This window comes from Protopterus annectens, chromosome 1.part0 (assembly GCF_019279795.1).
Source record: "Protopterus annectens isolate FY-2018-M chromosome 1.part0, PAN1.0, whole genome shotgun sequence".
Taxonomy (NCBI): domain Eukaryota; kingdom Metazoa; phylum Chordata; order Ceratodontiformes; family Protopteridae; genus Protopterus; species Protopterus annectens.
Window position 1 is genome coordinate 1,665,966,295 of NC_056725.1, and position 18,818 is coordinate 1,665,985,112.

Here is an 18,818-nt window from a genome sequence, read left to right on the forward strand (position 1 = left end):
GCTTTTCACTATTTTGGCAGAAGATTTAATTACACAATGCCGTTGGATAGCCAACAGACTACTGCAATTCATAAAAAACGCAAAGAAAAGGACAGGCATCCGAGGTCTAAAACAGACTATGAGGTTTCTTCTAAGCCAGTCGCCAGTTCGCCGGCTCTGAGAGGCACTTTCACAGCCCCTGACGCCGCTACTTTGGACCCGCAGGCCGCTACAGACTCCCACATGGAGTCGCCTAGGCCACTGAAAGCTCAAGGTATTGGACCTTCGGAAACTATTCCCTCAGATGGGTCCGGAGCCGCTGAGCAGGCATCTGCTTCTGAGGGTGTTTTCAGACCTACTCAATTGTACATTAAAGCGACTCCAGTTACAAAGGCAAAGACTAAAGCATCTTTAAAGACAAAGAAACAAGTACAACAGCCTCATGGTCAGGCCTCCATGCCCAAATAACAGATGCTCAAAATGGCCGAAGACTTAATTACTTTGATCAGGGGTTCCCATCCCCCTCCTGATAAGAGGCCTAGGCAAGAGACAGAATACGAATCTTCAGATCAGGTTTCCATTTCTGCAGATTCCTCTTCTGATCAGGAATACTCTCTTCCTCCTTATGAGGATTTTGATGCTGAAGAATCTATCCTTTCAGCCTCCCCTCCTGAGGATTACTCTTTTGGGGAAACCTTGCATACCATGAGGGAACATTTCTACTGGGAGAGCCAAGGTTATTCTGAATCTAAGAAAAGGCTCAGGGACTTTCTTTTACTCCCACAACACCGGCCCCTAGCTATTCCGTCTGTGTTTAGACATTGTAGATGTATTTTCAGAGTCCAGTCTGATCCCTAACTCCTTACCTCCAGCTCCTGTTAAGCCGGACAAGTACTACAGGGTGCTTGACTCTCATAAATTCCTTTTCAAGAACCCTGCTGCTGACCCAGCAACTATTTCTCAGGGTCCCAAAGGGGTCAAAGGCATCCACTGCAAAAAAACCCTACCCCCTCCGACAGGGATTCTAGGGCATTAGACAGATGGGGAAAGATTTACACCTCTGCTACCTTGGCTATAAAGGCTTTAAATTGTCAATTTCATATGCTCAAATATCAGCAATATATTGTCACTGCTTAAACAGAAAATGTTGATAAATTCTGAAGGTGCAGAAAACAAAGAAATGCAGGATTTATTGCACGCAGCTGAGCAAGTTGGAAAACATACTTTGCAGTGTGGTTTTGATTCTTTGGAGACCTCCAGTAGGGCCGCTGTCATGGGTTCTTTCATTAGGAGGCATGCTTGGTTAAAGGAACAAAATTTACCAGATAATGTTAAAGCAAAATTATTAGATACTCCATTACAGCATGATACTTTGGTGTTAAAGCAGAAGAGGTGTTTAAGAAAATGGAGGACAAAGCTAAATCTATGCAAACAGTCAAGGATTTCTTACAGGTACAGCCTCCAAGATTTAGCAGACACTGGCCTACAAAGAATTGGTCCTTTCCAGTGTTGCCAGACCACAAAGGGGCAGATATAGACGCCCAAGAGGCAGATCGCAGCCCCAAGGTTCATACAGGTCAAAACAATGGGGTGCTTCTACCTCCAAAAGTGGAGAAGACCAATCACAGCCTTACAGGAAACAGTCCCAATGACTTCCCCCTGCCTACGCCAAGCACTTATATTTTGGCAGCACCTTTAGGGGGAAAACTAGCACTTTTTTCTCAAAATTGGCACATAACCCAGGACAAATGAGTGGTAGACATAGTGTCACAGGGCTACAAATTTCAGTTTCATACCCTGCCAAGGGCAAACTGTTGGCCAGACCTACCAAAAAAACAATGGGCAGAGGCACAAAAACAAGTCTCATCCCTCATGGACATGAGGGCCATTCAACAAGAACCAGAACAAGAGCAGGGACAAGGATTTTATTCAAGACTGTTCTTGGTACCCAGAAAGGACAAAGTCTGGAGACCAATACTGGACCTATCTATTCTAAACACATATCCGGATATACCAAAATTCAAAATGTTGACCTTACAGCAGCTTCTGTCCATGCTGGGCAAGAAGGCTTGGCTTGTGACTTTAGACCCAAGAGGCATACCTGCATGTCCCAATCAGACAAACATGCGGAAGATAACCTCAGATTCAAAGCTGGCTCAATGCTCTATCAATTCTCTGCACTGCCCTTTGGCTTATCCACTGTGCCCAGGATCTTCACAAAGTGCCTGGCACCAGTAATTGCATTCTGCCGACAGAGGAATACAAATATATCTTTACTTGGACGACTGCCTCATTCAAGCAGAGAACAAGGACATTCTACTACAGCATCTGGCATTTGTAAAAAGATTACTACCATGCTTAGGGTACACAGTCAACGAACAAAAATCAAAACTAGTAACCTCTCGAGATAATATTCCTGGGTGGAAGCTTAAATACAACTGCCCAGATGGCTGATCTCATGCCAGACAAACAAAGGCAACTGACTACCTACTTCACACTGTTGACAAAAAAGGCCCAGTTATCTGCAAGAAAAATTCTGCAGGCTTTTGGCTTCATGGCATCCTGCATTCTACTAATTCCATATGCAAGACTGCATATGAGGAAACTTCAGTGGTACCTAAAGTGTTTGGACTCAGCATTGATCAGAGATCATGGTAGGCGTTATAGTGAAAATGAAGATAATGATTTTCCACCCTTACCATCGCCAGTGAATGAACACTATTTTCATGACAATTTTCGTCACCAGGGAGAGAATAGTCGACAGAAAAGAAGCTATTCTGAACGCGAACAACATAGAGGAGGACCACAACGGCAGTGGCGTGACAACAAAAGGACTAAGTGGTATTAATCAACATGGTGGTTATAATAATGTTAATTTATCTGGTTGTTCCATTAATGATTGTGTTATTACTGTTTTAAGTCATGGGCTGAAGTTTGTACCGACTGTTGTACCACAATTATATGAATGTAAGATAGAACTGTTTAAATTTGTTAGAAAAATGCATTTATGGTACCATTTTGAGCATCAGTCTTCTGGTGTTTTGGAAAATATGGGCCATGATAGTACTTTTAGTACTGATGAGCATATGTCGGAAATGGATTCATTTAATTCTTTTGTATCCTGTAATAGTGATTTGAATGCTTATTGCGCGATATACACTTCTGCAGTGGCAAGTAATAGTAAATTTATGCCACCTTTTGTGCATGAAGGAGTTAAAAAGTTTCAAGCTATGGTTGAATTTGAATTATTAAAACATTTTAATTTAAAACAGATTAAGTATAATTTGTCTAAACAGGAATGGTTGGCTTTAGTTGATTTTTCTAAACAAAAAGAGCTTTTGATTAAACCATCTGACAAGGGGAATAAAATAGTAATGCATTATACACGGTATTTAAACATGTGCCTTGAATTATTAGAGGATGAAACAGTATATCGAATAGTAAATAAGAATGTTATTGAACAAGCTAGAAAAAACTATGCTTTACTAATACAAAAAGGTTTGAGACTGGGCTATTGGTCTGAGAATGATGTTAAGAATAAATTAATGTGTGAAGATACAGGTCCAGCTTATTTTTACTGCTTACCTAAAATTCATAAGGACATTGGGAACCCACCGGGTCATCCTATAGTCTCAGCTAGTAAGTACTTTTTGCACAATTTGGGTGTTATTTTGCACAGAATATTATTAAAGGAAGTTAAGAAACTCCCTTTGTACATTCAAGATTCTTTTGATTTTATAAATAAAATAAAGAATGTTATGTGGAAGGATAATATGTATTGGATAACACTAGATGTGAAAAGTCTTTATACAAATATTAAGCATGTGTTTGGATTAGAGGCATTATTATGTCAGATGGGAAATAATCCCTTTACTCATATTTTAGATTTAGTAAAGTTTTGCTTGGAGAATAATTATTTTTATTTTGAGAATCAAATTTTTCATCAAATACAGGGCACCGCAATCGGTGCTCCTTTTGCACCCATGTATGCCAATATTTTTAGTCTTTTAGAAAAAGAATGTATTTGTAATAAGACTTTTTTAAACAAGTATGTTAAATTTTACTTTAGATACATAGATGATTTAATTTTTTTATGTGAAGGTGGTATTCATCTAGTATCAAATTTTGTACAGGAAATTTAAACAGATTCCACATATTGTTTGGTTTACAATATGGACAATGTTTCCTTTTTGGATATCAATTTATATGGAACAGTGGGAAAATACATTAGTACACGTATTTATAGGAAATTTGAATCAATTAATGAGTTTTTAATGGGCATTAGTTGCCATCCAAAACATACCACTGAGTCTTTGCCTTTTGGTGAATTTCTGAGAATTTCTAGGTTGTGTAATGAAGAAAATGTGTTTAGAAAAGAAATAGAGCACACAAAGATAATAGAGCACACAGATAATGTTTCAGAATAGACAATTTGATGTTAAACTAATTGATAAAGATATTCAAAAAGTATTTAATATTGGGTATAATACTAGTGGAAAAGTAAAGAAGTTTAGGGGTAATATCAGTAATATTAATAATAAAAATGTAGACAGTTTATTTGTAGTTTCTACATACAATGTTCTTAGTGAGAGTATTAGACAATATATACTACATTGGGAATTTTTGAAGAGTTTTGCTGAACTTAGTGGTTTAACTAACAGAAGATTAGTATTTTCTTATAAGAAGGGCAGAAACATCAAAGACATGATAGTCCATACTAGATTTCAGAGGCCTGAGGTTAGATTTAATCATCAAATTTTTATTAAAGGTATGAAGCCTTGTGGGAGATGTAGTGGATGTCCGTATATAGTAAATTCCTTTTTATATATTAATAATATTCATTTTAGACCTAATGGGATTTATAATTGTAGAACAGAGGGGGGGGGGTTATCTATGCTGTTAAATGTGAGTGCAATAAGTTTTATATCGGACAAACCAAGAGAATGTTTAAAATAAGATTATTAGAACATCTAAGAGACATTAGGATAAATAAAGTGGAGAGTCCTTTAGCCCAACATTTTAATGAATATCATGGCGGTAATTGTGGGTTTAAAAGTAACTATTTTGGAACACATTGCAATGGATAATTCTGATAAAGATTTAAAAATATGCTTTTAAGGAAAGAAGCTGTTTTCATTTTAAAATATGGTACTTTGGTACCGAAGGGTTTGAACACAGAATGTTGTTGGAAAAGCATTGTTTAAATTGATTTGTGTGACTTTAAATTTTAGTTAATTTTTATAATGGTTTAATTGTTTAATGACTTATCAATTTGTAGCTGGTGTTATATAAACTGCTTTTAACATGTGGTATGTTACTCCTTGAAGGCTGACTGTAGCCGAGGCGCTAGAGAAATAAAACTTTGTATTGGCTTCTGTGGTTTTCGTTTTGTGGTGAAGCAACTTGGTGTTTTTGCTGTTCCTGTGTTTGTAAAAAGATTACTACCATGCCTAGGGTACACAGTCAACGAACAATAATCAAAACTAGTACCCTCCCAAGAGATAATATTCCTGGGTGCAAGCTTAAATACAACTGCCCAGTTGGCTTATCTCGCGCCAGACAAAAAAGGCAACTGACTTGCCTACTTTTCACTGTTGGCAACAAAGGCCCAGTTATCTGCAAGAAAAATTCTGCAGACTTTGGGCTTCATGGCATCCTGCATTCTACTAATTCCATATGCAAGACTGCATATGAGGAAACTTCAATGGTACCTAAAAAGTGTTTGGACTCAGCATTGCCACAGCCTGGAAACAATAATTACTCTCATTCCCTGCCTGCCACAGGAGTTTCGATGGTGGGCGAAGGCCTGTCACCAGAACAAGGGACAGCCATTCACCTTACCCCCAGCCAGGCAGACATTGACAACAGATGCATCAGATTATGCCTGGGGGGCACACATGGCAGGAAGATGTATTCAAGGCACATGATCCGCCAACCAAATGCATCTATGTATCAATCAAAAAGAGATGCTAGCTGTTCAGAATGCCCTGACAGCCCTCAAGGACCTACTTCATCCGGGACAACTACTGATAAAGACAGACAGTACCATGGTCATGTGGTATGTAAACAAGCAGGGAGGCACTCATTCATACCCCCTCTGCAGATTAGCCATGACTTTGTGGGACACAGCATTGACTTAACAAGTACATCTGCAGGCACAATTCCTGCCAGGAAAGATAAATACTCTGGCAGACGAACTAAGCAGAAACCTCATGGATCCCCACGAATGGAAATTGGATCCACAAGTCTTCAACATAATAACAAGGAAATGGGGATGCCCGGACATAGACCTGTTTGCCTCTCCTCACAACTGCCAACTAAAGAAATTCTGCACAAGGACTTATCACAGACAAGCATGGAAAGTGGATGCCCTATCTTTCAGCTGGAAAAATTTAACAGTATATGCCTTTCCTTCACTGCCTCTCCTCCCCAAGGCACTCCTAAAGGTTAGACAAGAGAAGCCAAAAATGATACCGATTGCCCCAGACTGGCCCTGCCAGTACTGGTATCCAATCTTAAGGAACTTGTCTCAATTCCCAGCCTGGACCTTAACTCCAATACCTCACCTACTGTCACAACAAAACAATCCGATCCTGCACAGCTAACTCAAGACCTTAAATCTGGCAGCATGGTTTATAATGTAGTCATACAAAACGCACCTCTCACTAAAGCGGTGATGGATGTCATTTTGGAGGCCAGGAGGCCTAGTACTAGAAAATCTTATGCTGGAAAATGGAAGAGATTCTGTGCCTGGAACCAGGCACAAGGATTTGACACAGCAGTACCAAATATTCCTCAGATTTTGCAATACTTAACTGAGATGCTGGACAAAGGCCTATCCTTTTAATCGATTAAAATTCATGCCTCTGCCATTTTGGCTCATTACAATACAGAGCCACCAATCTTTCCTCATCCTTTAAGGCAATACCTCAGAGGAGCCAAAAACTTAAGGCCTCCAAGGAGATCACCAATACCTGCATGGGACCTCAATTATGTTTTCACCCCTTTTGAGCTAGCCGCTACAGCTGATATAAAGTTTTTATCTTGGAAAACAGCTCTGCTCCTAGCAATAACTTCTGCAAGATGAGTCTCAGCGCTACAGGCACTCATGGCTGTAGAACCTTTTATCATTTTTTATCCAGACAGGGTTTCTCTGAGGACAAACCCGACATTTGTGCCTAAGGTAGTGTCTAGTGTGGCCCTTAACCAAACTATTCATCTGCCTTCTTTTTATCCAAACCCACAGAATAAGGGGGAGAGAATTCTGCATTCTTTGGACATACAGACCGCTACGCTTCTACTTGAACAGAACCAAAGCTTTCAGAAAGACTGAGCAACTACTAGTGGCATATGCTGCAGTATCACAAGGAAAGGCTATCTCAAAGCAGACTATTTCAAAGTGGATAGGCCACTGCATTCGTTTCTGCTATTCACAACATGGCAAGCCAGTGCCTAAGGGCATTAGGCCACATTCTACTAGAGCAGCAGCCACTTCAGCAGCCTTCCTCAGGATAGTACCAACCAAAGACATTTTAGAGGCTGGTACCTGGAGTTCAGTGCACACCTTTACAAAGCACTATCATTTACCACTCTACTCTAAATCCAGGGCAGGCTTTGCCACTGCAGTTCTGCAGGGCCTCATAGCCGCTCTTAATGCTATTTAGCTCCAGCCTCCCAACCATAGCTTTGGGATTCAACCAAAGTGCAATGACTGCAACAGTGAAACACAAAGAACATAGTACAGTTGTGTACACTTACCATAAATGTAGATGTTAGAGTGTAGTCACTGTTGCAGTTCAGGTTACCCACCCACCATCCCCCATTTCTTTGCTGGAACTCATCTACACTTCTCTAATCTATACAACCTCTGTGGTGTATTTGCTTGTAGATGGTATATTTTGGTGCATGCATGTTTTATTGGCATATTTTTAGCCTACCCTTTTGGGGGCACCTGACATCTGGGGCAAGAAAAACTAAAAAAGGCGTCGGCTGCATCTTTTATACCCCTGGCGCACTGATGTCAGGGAGGAGGCGACAGCAACCGACGCCGGACCTAGACTTTGGATTTCAGGCCGACTGAGGGTAGCCTGCCAGCAGGATAACCCAAGTGTAATGACTGCAACAGTGAAGAACATCCACATTTATGGTAAGTGTATGCAACTGTTCTTTCTCTGTGCTTCCCTTTAGCTTATCCACTGTTCTCACAAAATGTCTGCCTCCAGCCATTGCCTTTTGCAGACAAAGAAGTAGCCAGATTTACCCCTACTTAGATGACTGCCTGATTCAGGCAGACAGCCAGGGAAAGCTGCTCAAGCACCTAGTCTTTGTCTAGACTCTCTAACCTTCCTAGGGTACACAATCAACGAAAGGAAATCCAAACAGGTGCCCACCCAAAGGATTATCTTCCTGGGAGCAAGCCTGGACACAGCATCCTAGATGGCATACCTTACACCAGAGAAACAAATTTTCCTGACAGTCTTCTCTCAACTAGCCACCAAGCCCCAGTTATCTGCAAGGAAAATCCTGCAAGCTCTGGGGTTTGTGACATCTTGCATACTACTCATTCCATATGCCAGACTGCATATGAGGAAACTTCAGTGGTACCTAAAATGCCTTTGGTGTCAACACTCAAGACCTGGAAGCTCTTCTACCTATAATTCCTTGCATCAGGAAAGATTTCCTTTGGTGGGCAACAGCATGCTCCCACAAGGGGCTACCTTTCTCACCACCCCCACTGCCCAGGCCCTCACCACACTCCTCTCACTATGCTTGGGGGGCACACCTGGATGGCAGGTGCATACAGCGCCAATGGAGCCCGCAGTAAATCCCTCTGCACATCGGTCATAAAGAGATGGCCGTGTAGCACGCATTGACAGCTTTCAAACCCGTTATTTTCTCCAAGAGCTCTCTTGATCAAGACCGACAACACCTCTGTAATGTGGTACATTAACAGGCATGGAGGGACTCTCTCCTTCCCGCTCTGCAGGCTGGCCATGACCCTCTGGCACACAGCCTGTGCCGTGCAACTACACCTGTTAGCCCAATTCCTGCCAGGCTCTCAACTCTCTTGCAGTCCAATTAAGCAGAAATCTTCTGGACCCACACGAGTGGTAGCTCAACAGAAGAACTTTCACCCTAATAACTCAGACAGGGGCACCCCAGAGGTCGACCTCTTTGCCTCCCACATCAACCATCAGCTCAGCAAATTCTGCACCAGGGCACATCACTGCATGGCTTGGAAAGAGGTTGACCCAGGGGAAGGACAGGGCATCCAATCGGTCTCTGCCTTTTCTCCACTTCTCATCTCTCTGGTACTGCTCAAAATAAAGGAGGAAATACAAGGACCATTCTGATAACACCATACTGGCCCCTGCAGCACTGGTACCCCTTGCTGCGCAGCCTCTCACCACTGCCCCCATGGCACCTCCCTCCGATTCCAAACCTCTTGACCCAGATGAAAGGGGAATTCATGCATCCCCAGTTACAAGCACTCAATTTGGCGGCTTGGCTTATTCCCTAACTGCAAACCAATCTGCCAGCCTCAGTAAACAGGTTCTAGGTATTGTGTGAGGCCAGACGCCCTAGCTTCAGAAAGTTTATGCTGACAAATGGAAAAGTTTCTGCACCTGGATCCAGGCTAAGGGAGCTAATACAGCACAGCCCTCTCATCCTGGATTATTTAGTTGACCTACTACACAGTGGCCTCTCTTTCTTCTCTAAAAAAAATTCATGCCTCTGCTATCTCTGCTCATTTTCCCACTGAGCAGCCCCTTTTCTCACACCCTTTGATCAAACAATTCCTAAGAGGGGCTAGCAACTTGAGGCCACACAGAAGGGCACAATCTCCAGCTTGGGACCTTAACTTTGTATTGGAAAAACTCACCCTGCCCCCCTTCGAACCAGCTTCTTCTGCAGAGTTAAAATTTCTCTGCTGGAAAACAGCATTCCTTCTGGCCATCACTTCAGCTAGAAGAGTCTCTGAGCTGCAAGCGCTCATAGCTGTGGAAACCCATCTTCCGTGCTGACAGGGTATTCCTTAGAAGTATGAAAACCACAAGGCAAGAACTCCTTGAAGGTTTGTGTGGTGAGCAGAGACAGAGCTGAGCTTATTTTAATAAAATATTGGTGGATTCACTGGCTGGTTGTTTTTGTTATTCCTCAGAAGTAACTCATCCTTCATGCCCAAGGTGGTGTCCAGTGTGGCTCTCAACCAATCTATTAATTTGCCTAATCTCCAGAACGAGAGAGGAGATTATGCACTCTCTAGATGTGCGCAGACAGCTCATATTCTATCTGGACAGGACTAAATCCTTCAGGAAGTCTGATCAACTACTGGTTAGCTTTGCTACAGGGGCAGAAGGCAAAGCCATCTCCAAATGGATAGCACACTGCATCCATTTCTGCTGCAAGCAACATGGAAAGCCTCCCCCCAAGGGGGTCAGGACACACTCCACCAGAGCAGACTACCTCTGCAGCTTTCCTCAGAGGAGTCCCCACCAGACACACCCTGGTGGCTGCCACCTGGGCATCTATTCACACTTTTACCAAGCATTACCACCTGCCTCTTTTCTCCAAATCCAGGGCAGGGTTTGCCTCTGCAGTCTTGCAGGGCATCCTAGCCAGCACCTAGTTTCCTTGCCTGCCTCCACCCTTTTCCTCAGCTTTGGGAATCAACCCAAATGTGATAACTGCAACAGTGAAACATGAACATAGTACAGTTGTGTACACTTACCATAAATGTAGATGTCTGAGTGTATTCACTGTTGCAGTCCTGGTTTCCCTCCCTCCATCCCCCTTTTCTTCTCTATACTTACAATGGACTTATTGGTATTTATTTTCCACTGGTGGGGTTTCTTCCACTAGAACATGGCTCCTGTTTGGCGACTCCAGACAGGTTAGGGCAAGAAAAACTGATGTAATGGCATTGGCTGCCTTACTTTATACTACTGACTACCTGACGTCAGTCCTGGAGCGACATCAACTGATGCAGAAATACCAAGTCTCTGGTATTCGGGCCAGCCAAGGGCTACCCTGGCAGGTATAACCCAAAGGTGATGACTGCAACAGTAAATGCTGTCTAACATCGGCATTTATGGTAAGTATACACAACTGTACTTTCTTGCTGAAGGGTTCTCAGGACATTACTAATTCTGTCTCCTGCCTGTGCTTTGTTTGGATCTAGTTTGCATAGTTCTTTCAGTATAATCTAATTTGTTTTCAATAATCTAATTTGATTTCAGTATCTGAGGTTACCTGGATGCCACTAGTACAATTTATCACCCCACCTTGTGGAGCCAAACTGTTTTGCATAAGATTCTTTTGTAAGTATATCTCACCCATTGTGTTTGAGAATAAATTTTAGAGTCTGCACAGTTTTTGTATGTCTTTTATTCCTTCCACATCTTGTATATATATAAATAGTTTCCTAGTATGCTCAATATCTTTATAAAAAATTTCTTCAAAATTTTCTTGATCTTGTCTCACACTATGCTTAATTTTTGTTCAGCTTGTTTATTTCAGTTTTCAAAGTTGTAGTTCGACCTTTCTTTCAGTTTTATTTTTGTCTCCCCTTAATCAAGTATCTTCTCTTTCAAAACTTTCCACATTCCTTCTGCAGTCTTTCCACTGAACACGCCACTCCAGTTTTACATAGTGACTGTTTTGCTTCCATATAATTTGTAAATCTTCTGTGCATTGCTTTAGATTTCAGTTTTGCAGAATTCTCTAGCAACAATTTAACCGTTATCACCCCATGATCACTGCACATCAATGGCGGTAAAACTTGACCTGAAGTAAGCGGAATTTCTTTAAGAATACAGTGTCTCTAGTAAGTTCCGTTCCCTGGCAGTTTTATTTTCTTGTTTTACAATCTGAAGCAATTGTTTCTGAACATATGTTGTGAATAATTTCCTTACTGGTGTTGAATCAATATTATTCCGGTCTGTTTCTGGTAAAGTCCCCAGCCATTATTATTCTTCCGTCCAGTGTTTCATGTAAGAAATGTATGAATTCCTCTAGGTCATCAGCACTTGAATTTGGTGGTCTATACACTCCAGCAATTATGTTACAGGGTTGTCGTTATTGTCACAGTTGTACAATCTGTAGTATTGGTATCACCGAACACGTAGTAATCACACGTCTCGTAACTATCTATGTTCTGTAGTCCTGTCTCGCCTTCATTCTTATACTTGGGCTTGGCTCTGACTTGACCATTCTCTAGCTCAAAAACTTCTGGTTGGCTCGTGGTTAGATATCCCATAATGCACCGCTAACGTAACCCAGATCTCATTTGCCGCTAGTTGAGCTCAGGCGTGCTTCTCCTTGCCCGTGGCTAAGTGAAAACTTTTCAATATGTTTTTCAAGTTATTTACTGACTTAAGAATAATTCTATTTTCTAGTTTAGTGCTTTATCACATTCCGAGGCTGTCTTAGACAATTTGCTGCATTGTTTTCTGCTTGTACTCTGTGTTTTGAGTGGCCGTCCTTCCGTTGGCCTTGATGCATCTCTGCATTGCTTGCCGTGCTAATTGTTGATCTTGTTTTCCCTTTCACCAAGGGCTAGGCCCGTTTAAGCTAGAGGACCTAGTCTTCTGTTCTGTTTGTGTCTTCTCCCAGGGCTAGGCCTGTTTAAGTTAGAGGATCTAGTCCTCTGTCATGTTTGTCTTTGCTGTGGCCTGAGGACCAACAGTTTGCAGGTAGTTCATGTTCATTATTAGCTTTGGTTGTTTATTACATTAATGTCTAAGGATACTAAGGATCACAAGCCTTCGGGCTAAAAAAAAATGTACAAAATGTGCCCGAAAATGTCTTTAACGGATGGGCACAATCTGTGTGTACTGCTTGGAGGATATTCACCTCAGAGTCTTGCTTGATGCTCTTCGTGTTTCACTGTTAGTGATCACATTTTGGGTTATCTGCTTGCAGTAGCCCTCAGTCGGCCTGATTTAACAAAGTCTTGGGTCCTGCGTCGGTTGCTGACTCTTCTTCTGTGATATCAGGTAGTCAGGGGTATAAAACATGCAGCCAACGCCATTACATCTGTCTTTCTTGCAGTGTGGTGCCCGAAGCAGAAGCAGTTCACAAGTGCCGGTCGGCCAACTCCTGAAATTTAGTTTTTAAGTTTCAGAACCGAAGTCTTCAACTAAAAGCTAAGTACCCCGTTAGGGAAACTTTTTCTTGCTCTAAACCGATGTCAGTAAAAGTAAATAATTGCATTTCTTGTGGAAAGAAAATACCTCATAAAGATTTTCATTCATACTGTATTCCTTGCCTAGGCCCTGACCACTACGTACCTCACTGTCAGTTTTGTGCCTTATTTAAACTACAACTATCCGTCGGTATATTTTCACTTTTAAATATTTTGGTGCTCTGTTCAATTATCCAGATATGTCTTTGTTAAGCCTACCAACATTTCGAAAATACGCAAAGATAAAGACAGGCCGCCTAGGTCCAAAGCTGCCGACGATGTTTCTCCTAAGCCAGTCTCAAGTTCGCCGGTACTCTGTGAGGTGCTTTCGAAGCCCCTGATAACCACCACTACAGATTTGCAAGCCTCTGCTGAGACCCATTCAGAGTCTGGTATACCGTGAGATGCTTCAAATGTGAAACCTGCGGATTTCTCTACCTTGAATGGGTCCATAGCCGCTATGCAGGCACCGGCTTCTGAGGGTGTATTCAGGCCTACTGACTTGCATATTAAGAAATCCGACGCCATCTTCAAGGCCTAAACTCGAACCATGCCTAGAAAACAGACACCCAGACCACACATGGTCAGGCCTCTATGCCTAAAAAACAAATAAGAATGACTGAAGACCTTAATGAGGGGAAGCCAACCTTCCCCCCTCTAAGAGACCTAGGACTGAGTTAGCTTATGATACTTCTGTCCAGGATTCTGAAGTTTGTTTCCTCTGATGACCAGGATTTACCCTTATCTACCTATGAGGATTCTGATGCGGAGGACTCTTTGCTTCCCCATTTTCGTTGGGAAAGTCAGGATTTCTCTGATTCTAAAGAGGCTTAGGGATTTCTTACTCCTACCCCAGCACAGGCCTTTAGCTATCCCCTCCTGTACTAGACATTGTTGATGCCTTTTCGGAATCTAGCTTGGCCCCTGACTCATTACCTCCTGCTCCCAGAAAACCTGATAGATATTACAGGGTTCCTGACTCGAGTTCCTTTTCAAAAATCCTACTGCGGATCCTGAGACCATTTCACAGGGACCCAAGGGCATTAAAGCTACTACTGCCAAAAATCCTATCGCCTCTGATAGGGACTCCAGGGCACTGGATAGATGGGGGTAAGAAGGTATACACTTCTGCAACCTTGGCCATTAGGGCCTTAAACTGCCAGTTTCATAAGTATCAGCAACATATTATTGGATTGCTTAAACAGAAAATGATTCCTGATTGTGCTGAAAATAAGGATTTATAGGATTTAATGCATTCTGCTCAACAAGTTGGAAAGCATACTTTGCAATGTGGTTTTGATTCACTAGACGCATCTTGCAGGGCTGCTGTCACTGGGTCTGTACTTAGAAGGCATGCTTGGCTTAAGGAGCAATCCTTGCCAGATCATGTTAAAGCGAAATTACTGGATGCTCCCTTATATCAGGACCGCATGTTTGGCAACAAGGCAGAAGAAGTTCCTAAAAAGATGGAGGAGAAAGCTAAATCCATGCAAACTGTTAAAGATTTCTTACAAGTACAACCTCCACGATTTAGTAGGCATTGGCCCTCTAAGAATTGGTCCTTTCCTGCCTCTTCCAGGCCACCTCGGTCCAAACCCAGATCCAGCAGAACACCCAGGCTTCAGTCCCAGGGTACGCACAGGACTAAGTAATGGGGAGCCCCCACTTCCAAATCTGGGAGTAGTAAAACTCCCCCTATTGTAAACTGTCTCAATGACTTGACTTTAAAAGTTCCAAGCACTTCTAAACTGACTGCCCCTTTTTGGGGGGGGGGGGATTGCTCTACATGCAAAAAACTGGGAACTCGTTACCCAGGACAAATGGGTTTTAAATATAGTTTCCCAAGGATACAGATTTCACTTCCACACGTTACCAACCCCAAACGGTTGGCCAGATCTACTCCTAAATCAGTGGGCAGAGGCTCAAAAGCAAGTACTCTCTCTCTTAAGCATAAAAGCTATTTAAATTGTACCAAAAGAGGTAAAGGGACAAGGTTTCTACACACGACTTTTCCCGGTATCCAGAAATGACGATTCATGGCGTCCTATCCTGGACCCATCTACTTTAAACACATTTTTGGTGATTCCAAAATTCAAGAAGCTAACTCTTCACCAGTTACTTCCTATGCTAGGCAAAGATGCCTGGTTGGCAAAGCTCTATTTAAAGGAAGCATACCTGCACATCCCATTCTGGGAATCTTGCAGAGGATACCTGTGCTTCAAAGCAGACTACATGCGCTATCTGTTCTCTGCACTGGCCTTTGGCTTATCTACTGCACCCAGGGTATTCACAAAGTGCCTAGCTCCAGTCATTGCATTTTGCAGGAAAGAAATATACAAATATACCCATACCTGGACGATTGTCTAATTCAAGCAGAAAGCCAGGACATACTTTTGAATCATCTGGCTTTTGCACAAAGGATGCTAACTTGTCTGGGGTACACCATAAACGAAAAGAAATCACACCTGGTACCCTGTAAACAAATTATTTTCCTGGGAGCAAGCTTGAATATAACTTCCCAGATGGCATTCTTCACACCAGAAAAACAAATTCATTTGACAACCTAACTTCAAACTGGTGGCCACAAAAACCCTGCTATCTGAAGGCAAATACTGCAAGCATTGGGGTTCATGGCCTCCTGCATTCTTCTAATTCAATATGCAAGATTGCATATGAGGAAACTACAGTGGTATCTAAAAAGCCTATGGTGTTTAATTCTCAGGATCTAAAAGCAGTGATTCCTATCATACCTTGCCTATGGTTAGAGTTCCTTTGGTGGACAGAGGCCTGCCACCAAAACAAAGGACTACAATTCACTCTACCCCCTGCCGCCCAAACCCTAACAGGCGCATCAGACTATGCATGGCGTGGCTGATCTGGCAGGGAAGTGCATTCAGGGCAAATGGAACTTAAGTCAAATGCACCTGCATATCAATCAAAAAATGTTAGCTGTACAGAATGTTCTGACAGCCTTCAAGGACCACATTCTTCCAGGACAGTTAATGGTGAAGATGGACAACACCACTGTTATGTGGTACATAAACAAGCAGGGGGCTACTCATTCTTACCCCCTCTGCAGACTAGCCATGGCACTGTGGAACACAGCCTTGAGCTACCAAGTGCATCTACAAGCTCAATTCCTGCCAGGAAATCTAAATACACTGGCAGATGGACTAAGCGGAAACCTCATGGACCCACACGAGTGGAAACTGGAATCAAAGACTTTCAACATGTTGACAAACAAATGGGGGAGCCCAGATATAGAACTGTTTGCCTCCCCCCAGAACTACCAGTTGGACAACTTTTGCACAAGGACTCACCACAAACAAGTTTGGAAAGTGGATGCTCTGTCCTTCAGCTGGAAAAACCTATCGGTTTATGCCTTTCCTTCTCTGCTTCTCCTCTCCAAACTACTACTAAAGATCAAACAGGACAAACCAAGGACGATACTGATTGCACCAGACTGGCCACGCCAACACTGGTACCCCCTCTTGCGCAGTGTCACTGTTGGCCCCATGGCAACTGCCTCAGACCCCTACCCTGTTGTCTTAGCAGGAGAACCAGATTCTGCACCCTCCGCTTCAAACCCTGAACCTAGCAGCCCAGCTAATTACCTAATCTCTCATTTACCATCCCTCAGTAAACCAATGATTGATATCATTGTAGAGGCAAGGAGACCTAGTACAAGAAAATCTTCTGCTGAAAAATGGAAAAGATTCTGTGCCTGGAATCAGTCTCAAGGGTTGAGCACATCAGCGCCCAACTTACCTCAGTTTCTACAATACGTAACTGAGATGCTTCACAAGGGTCTTGCTTTTTCCTCCAAAATTCACGCCTCAGCCTTTTCAGCTCATTATAACACAGAACCTCCCCTCTTCTCTTATCCACTGCTCCAGCAGTTCTTCAGAAGGGCCAAAAATTTAAGACCATCCAGGAGAGCCCCAACTCCAGCCTAGGACCTTAACTTTATATTGGAGAAACTCACTCTTCCTCCTTTCGAGCCAGCTGCTAGTGCAGATTTAAAATTTCTTTCTTGGAAAACTGCCTTACTTTTAGCAATCACTTCAGCAAGAAAGGTATCTGAATTGCAGGCCCTTATGGCAGTGGAGCCTTCCATCATCTTTCATGCAGACAGGTTGTCCCTCAGAACCAATCCCTCCTTCATGCCCATGGTGGTATCCAATGTGGGTCTTTATCAGTCTATTCATTTGCTAACCTTCTTTGCTAATCCACAGAACAAAGGGGAACGGATACTGCACTTCTTAGATGTGCACAGACAACTTAGATTTTAGTTTGATAGGACTAAACCTCAAAGGAAATCTGAACTGCTGGTGACATTTGCTGCAGAGGGGGAAGGCTATTTCAAAGTAAACCATTTCTACATGGATAGGCCATTGCATTAATTTCTGCTGTAATCGCCATGGAAAACCTATGCCACAGGGGATCAGACCCCATTCAACCCGGGCTGCATCTACCTCTACAGCCTTTCTCGGAGGTGTCCCTACCAGGGACATCCTAGAAGCTGCTACCTGGAGTTCTGTTCATACTTTCACCAAGCATTACCATTTGCTAATTTTTTTTCTAAATCCAGAACTGGCTTTGCCACTGCAGTCTTGCAGGGCCTTATAGCTGGTCCTAATGCTATCTAAATTCCTCCTCCCATCCTTAGCTTTGGGTATCTAACCAAATGTGATGACTGCAAAAGTGAAACTCGAACATAGTACAGTTGTGTACACTTACCATAAATGTAAATGTTTGAGTGTATTCACTGTAATATATATGTGTATATATTTATATTTATATTGATAGGTTTAGGTTTTGGTATTTATAAATATTGTACGCATTTAATAATTCTATTTTGAATGTTATTTTGAATGTCACATTTCAATTTATTTAATTACAGTTAAAGAATATGTTCTGGTTGTATTTATAATGTAACAGTAAGCTTGGCTCCTTTAAATAAGAAGGTAGCATGGCTGTGTATAAAATGTACGTGGTGCCATCATATGACACACTGATGATGCTTAGAGAAAGCGAAACCGGTCTGTGGGGCAGACCAAAAGGCAGAATAAAGCCGCAAGTATTCCACTTGGTTTTCTTTTTCTTTCTTTTTGTTCCAGTTCGGAATGAAGGCGAGTGCTGAACCTTGGTTTTGGAAGTGTGATAGGGCTGAATAGCTGGAATTGGTTCGCGCACAGCAGTGTATACGTGCACTGATTTATTTTGGAGCTTGTTGTACTACGATAGTAGAGTGCTGTATTTCAGAAGGGCCTGGGTGGTCTAGGAAGTTGAAACGCCATACTCTGTATGTTTGACAGACGTTTGTGAAAACCGAGTGGAATCTACTGGCAGGCTTTTGTGGTGGCTACCAGACGAGATCTTCAGTCTTTTATTTCTCAGCTTACTGCTGACGAGGATGATTATTCTATGTTTTTGGGGTCTGACACACCAGGGCAGCAACAAACTGAAACAATGGGGAATGAAACGGATATCAAACTTCATTTCCGTAAACTGGGGGACATTACAAAAAAAGGTACGTTCTATAGTTTGGCATAATAAACTGTTGAGAGCGTATGTTCAAGCCAAAGTTATACCACGGGGACTGCGAGTACAGTTGGAACCTGGACTTGGCAAGGAGGATGGGGAGTTCAAT

At 42.4% G+C, this 18,818-nt stretch overlaps 1 protein-coding gene across 1 annotated transcript in view; it reads left to right on the forward strand.

Moving 5' to 3' along the window:
• The window catches only part of GTPBP1 (GTP binding protein 1), a 1,054,512-nt gene that overhangs the window by 378,428 nt on the left and 657,266 nt on the right, over positions 1 to 18,818 (forward strand). Inside the window, exon 6 of the mRNA XM_044074296.1 lies at positions 2,726 to 3,622. Within this exon, the coding sequence (XP_043930231.1) occupies positions 2,726 to 3,622 (897 nt within the window). The remainder of the gene's footprint in view (positions 1 to 2,725; positions 3,623 to 18,818) is intronic.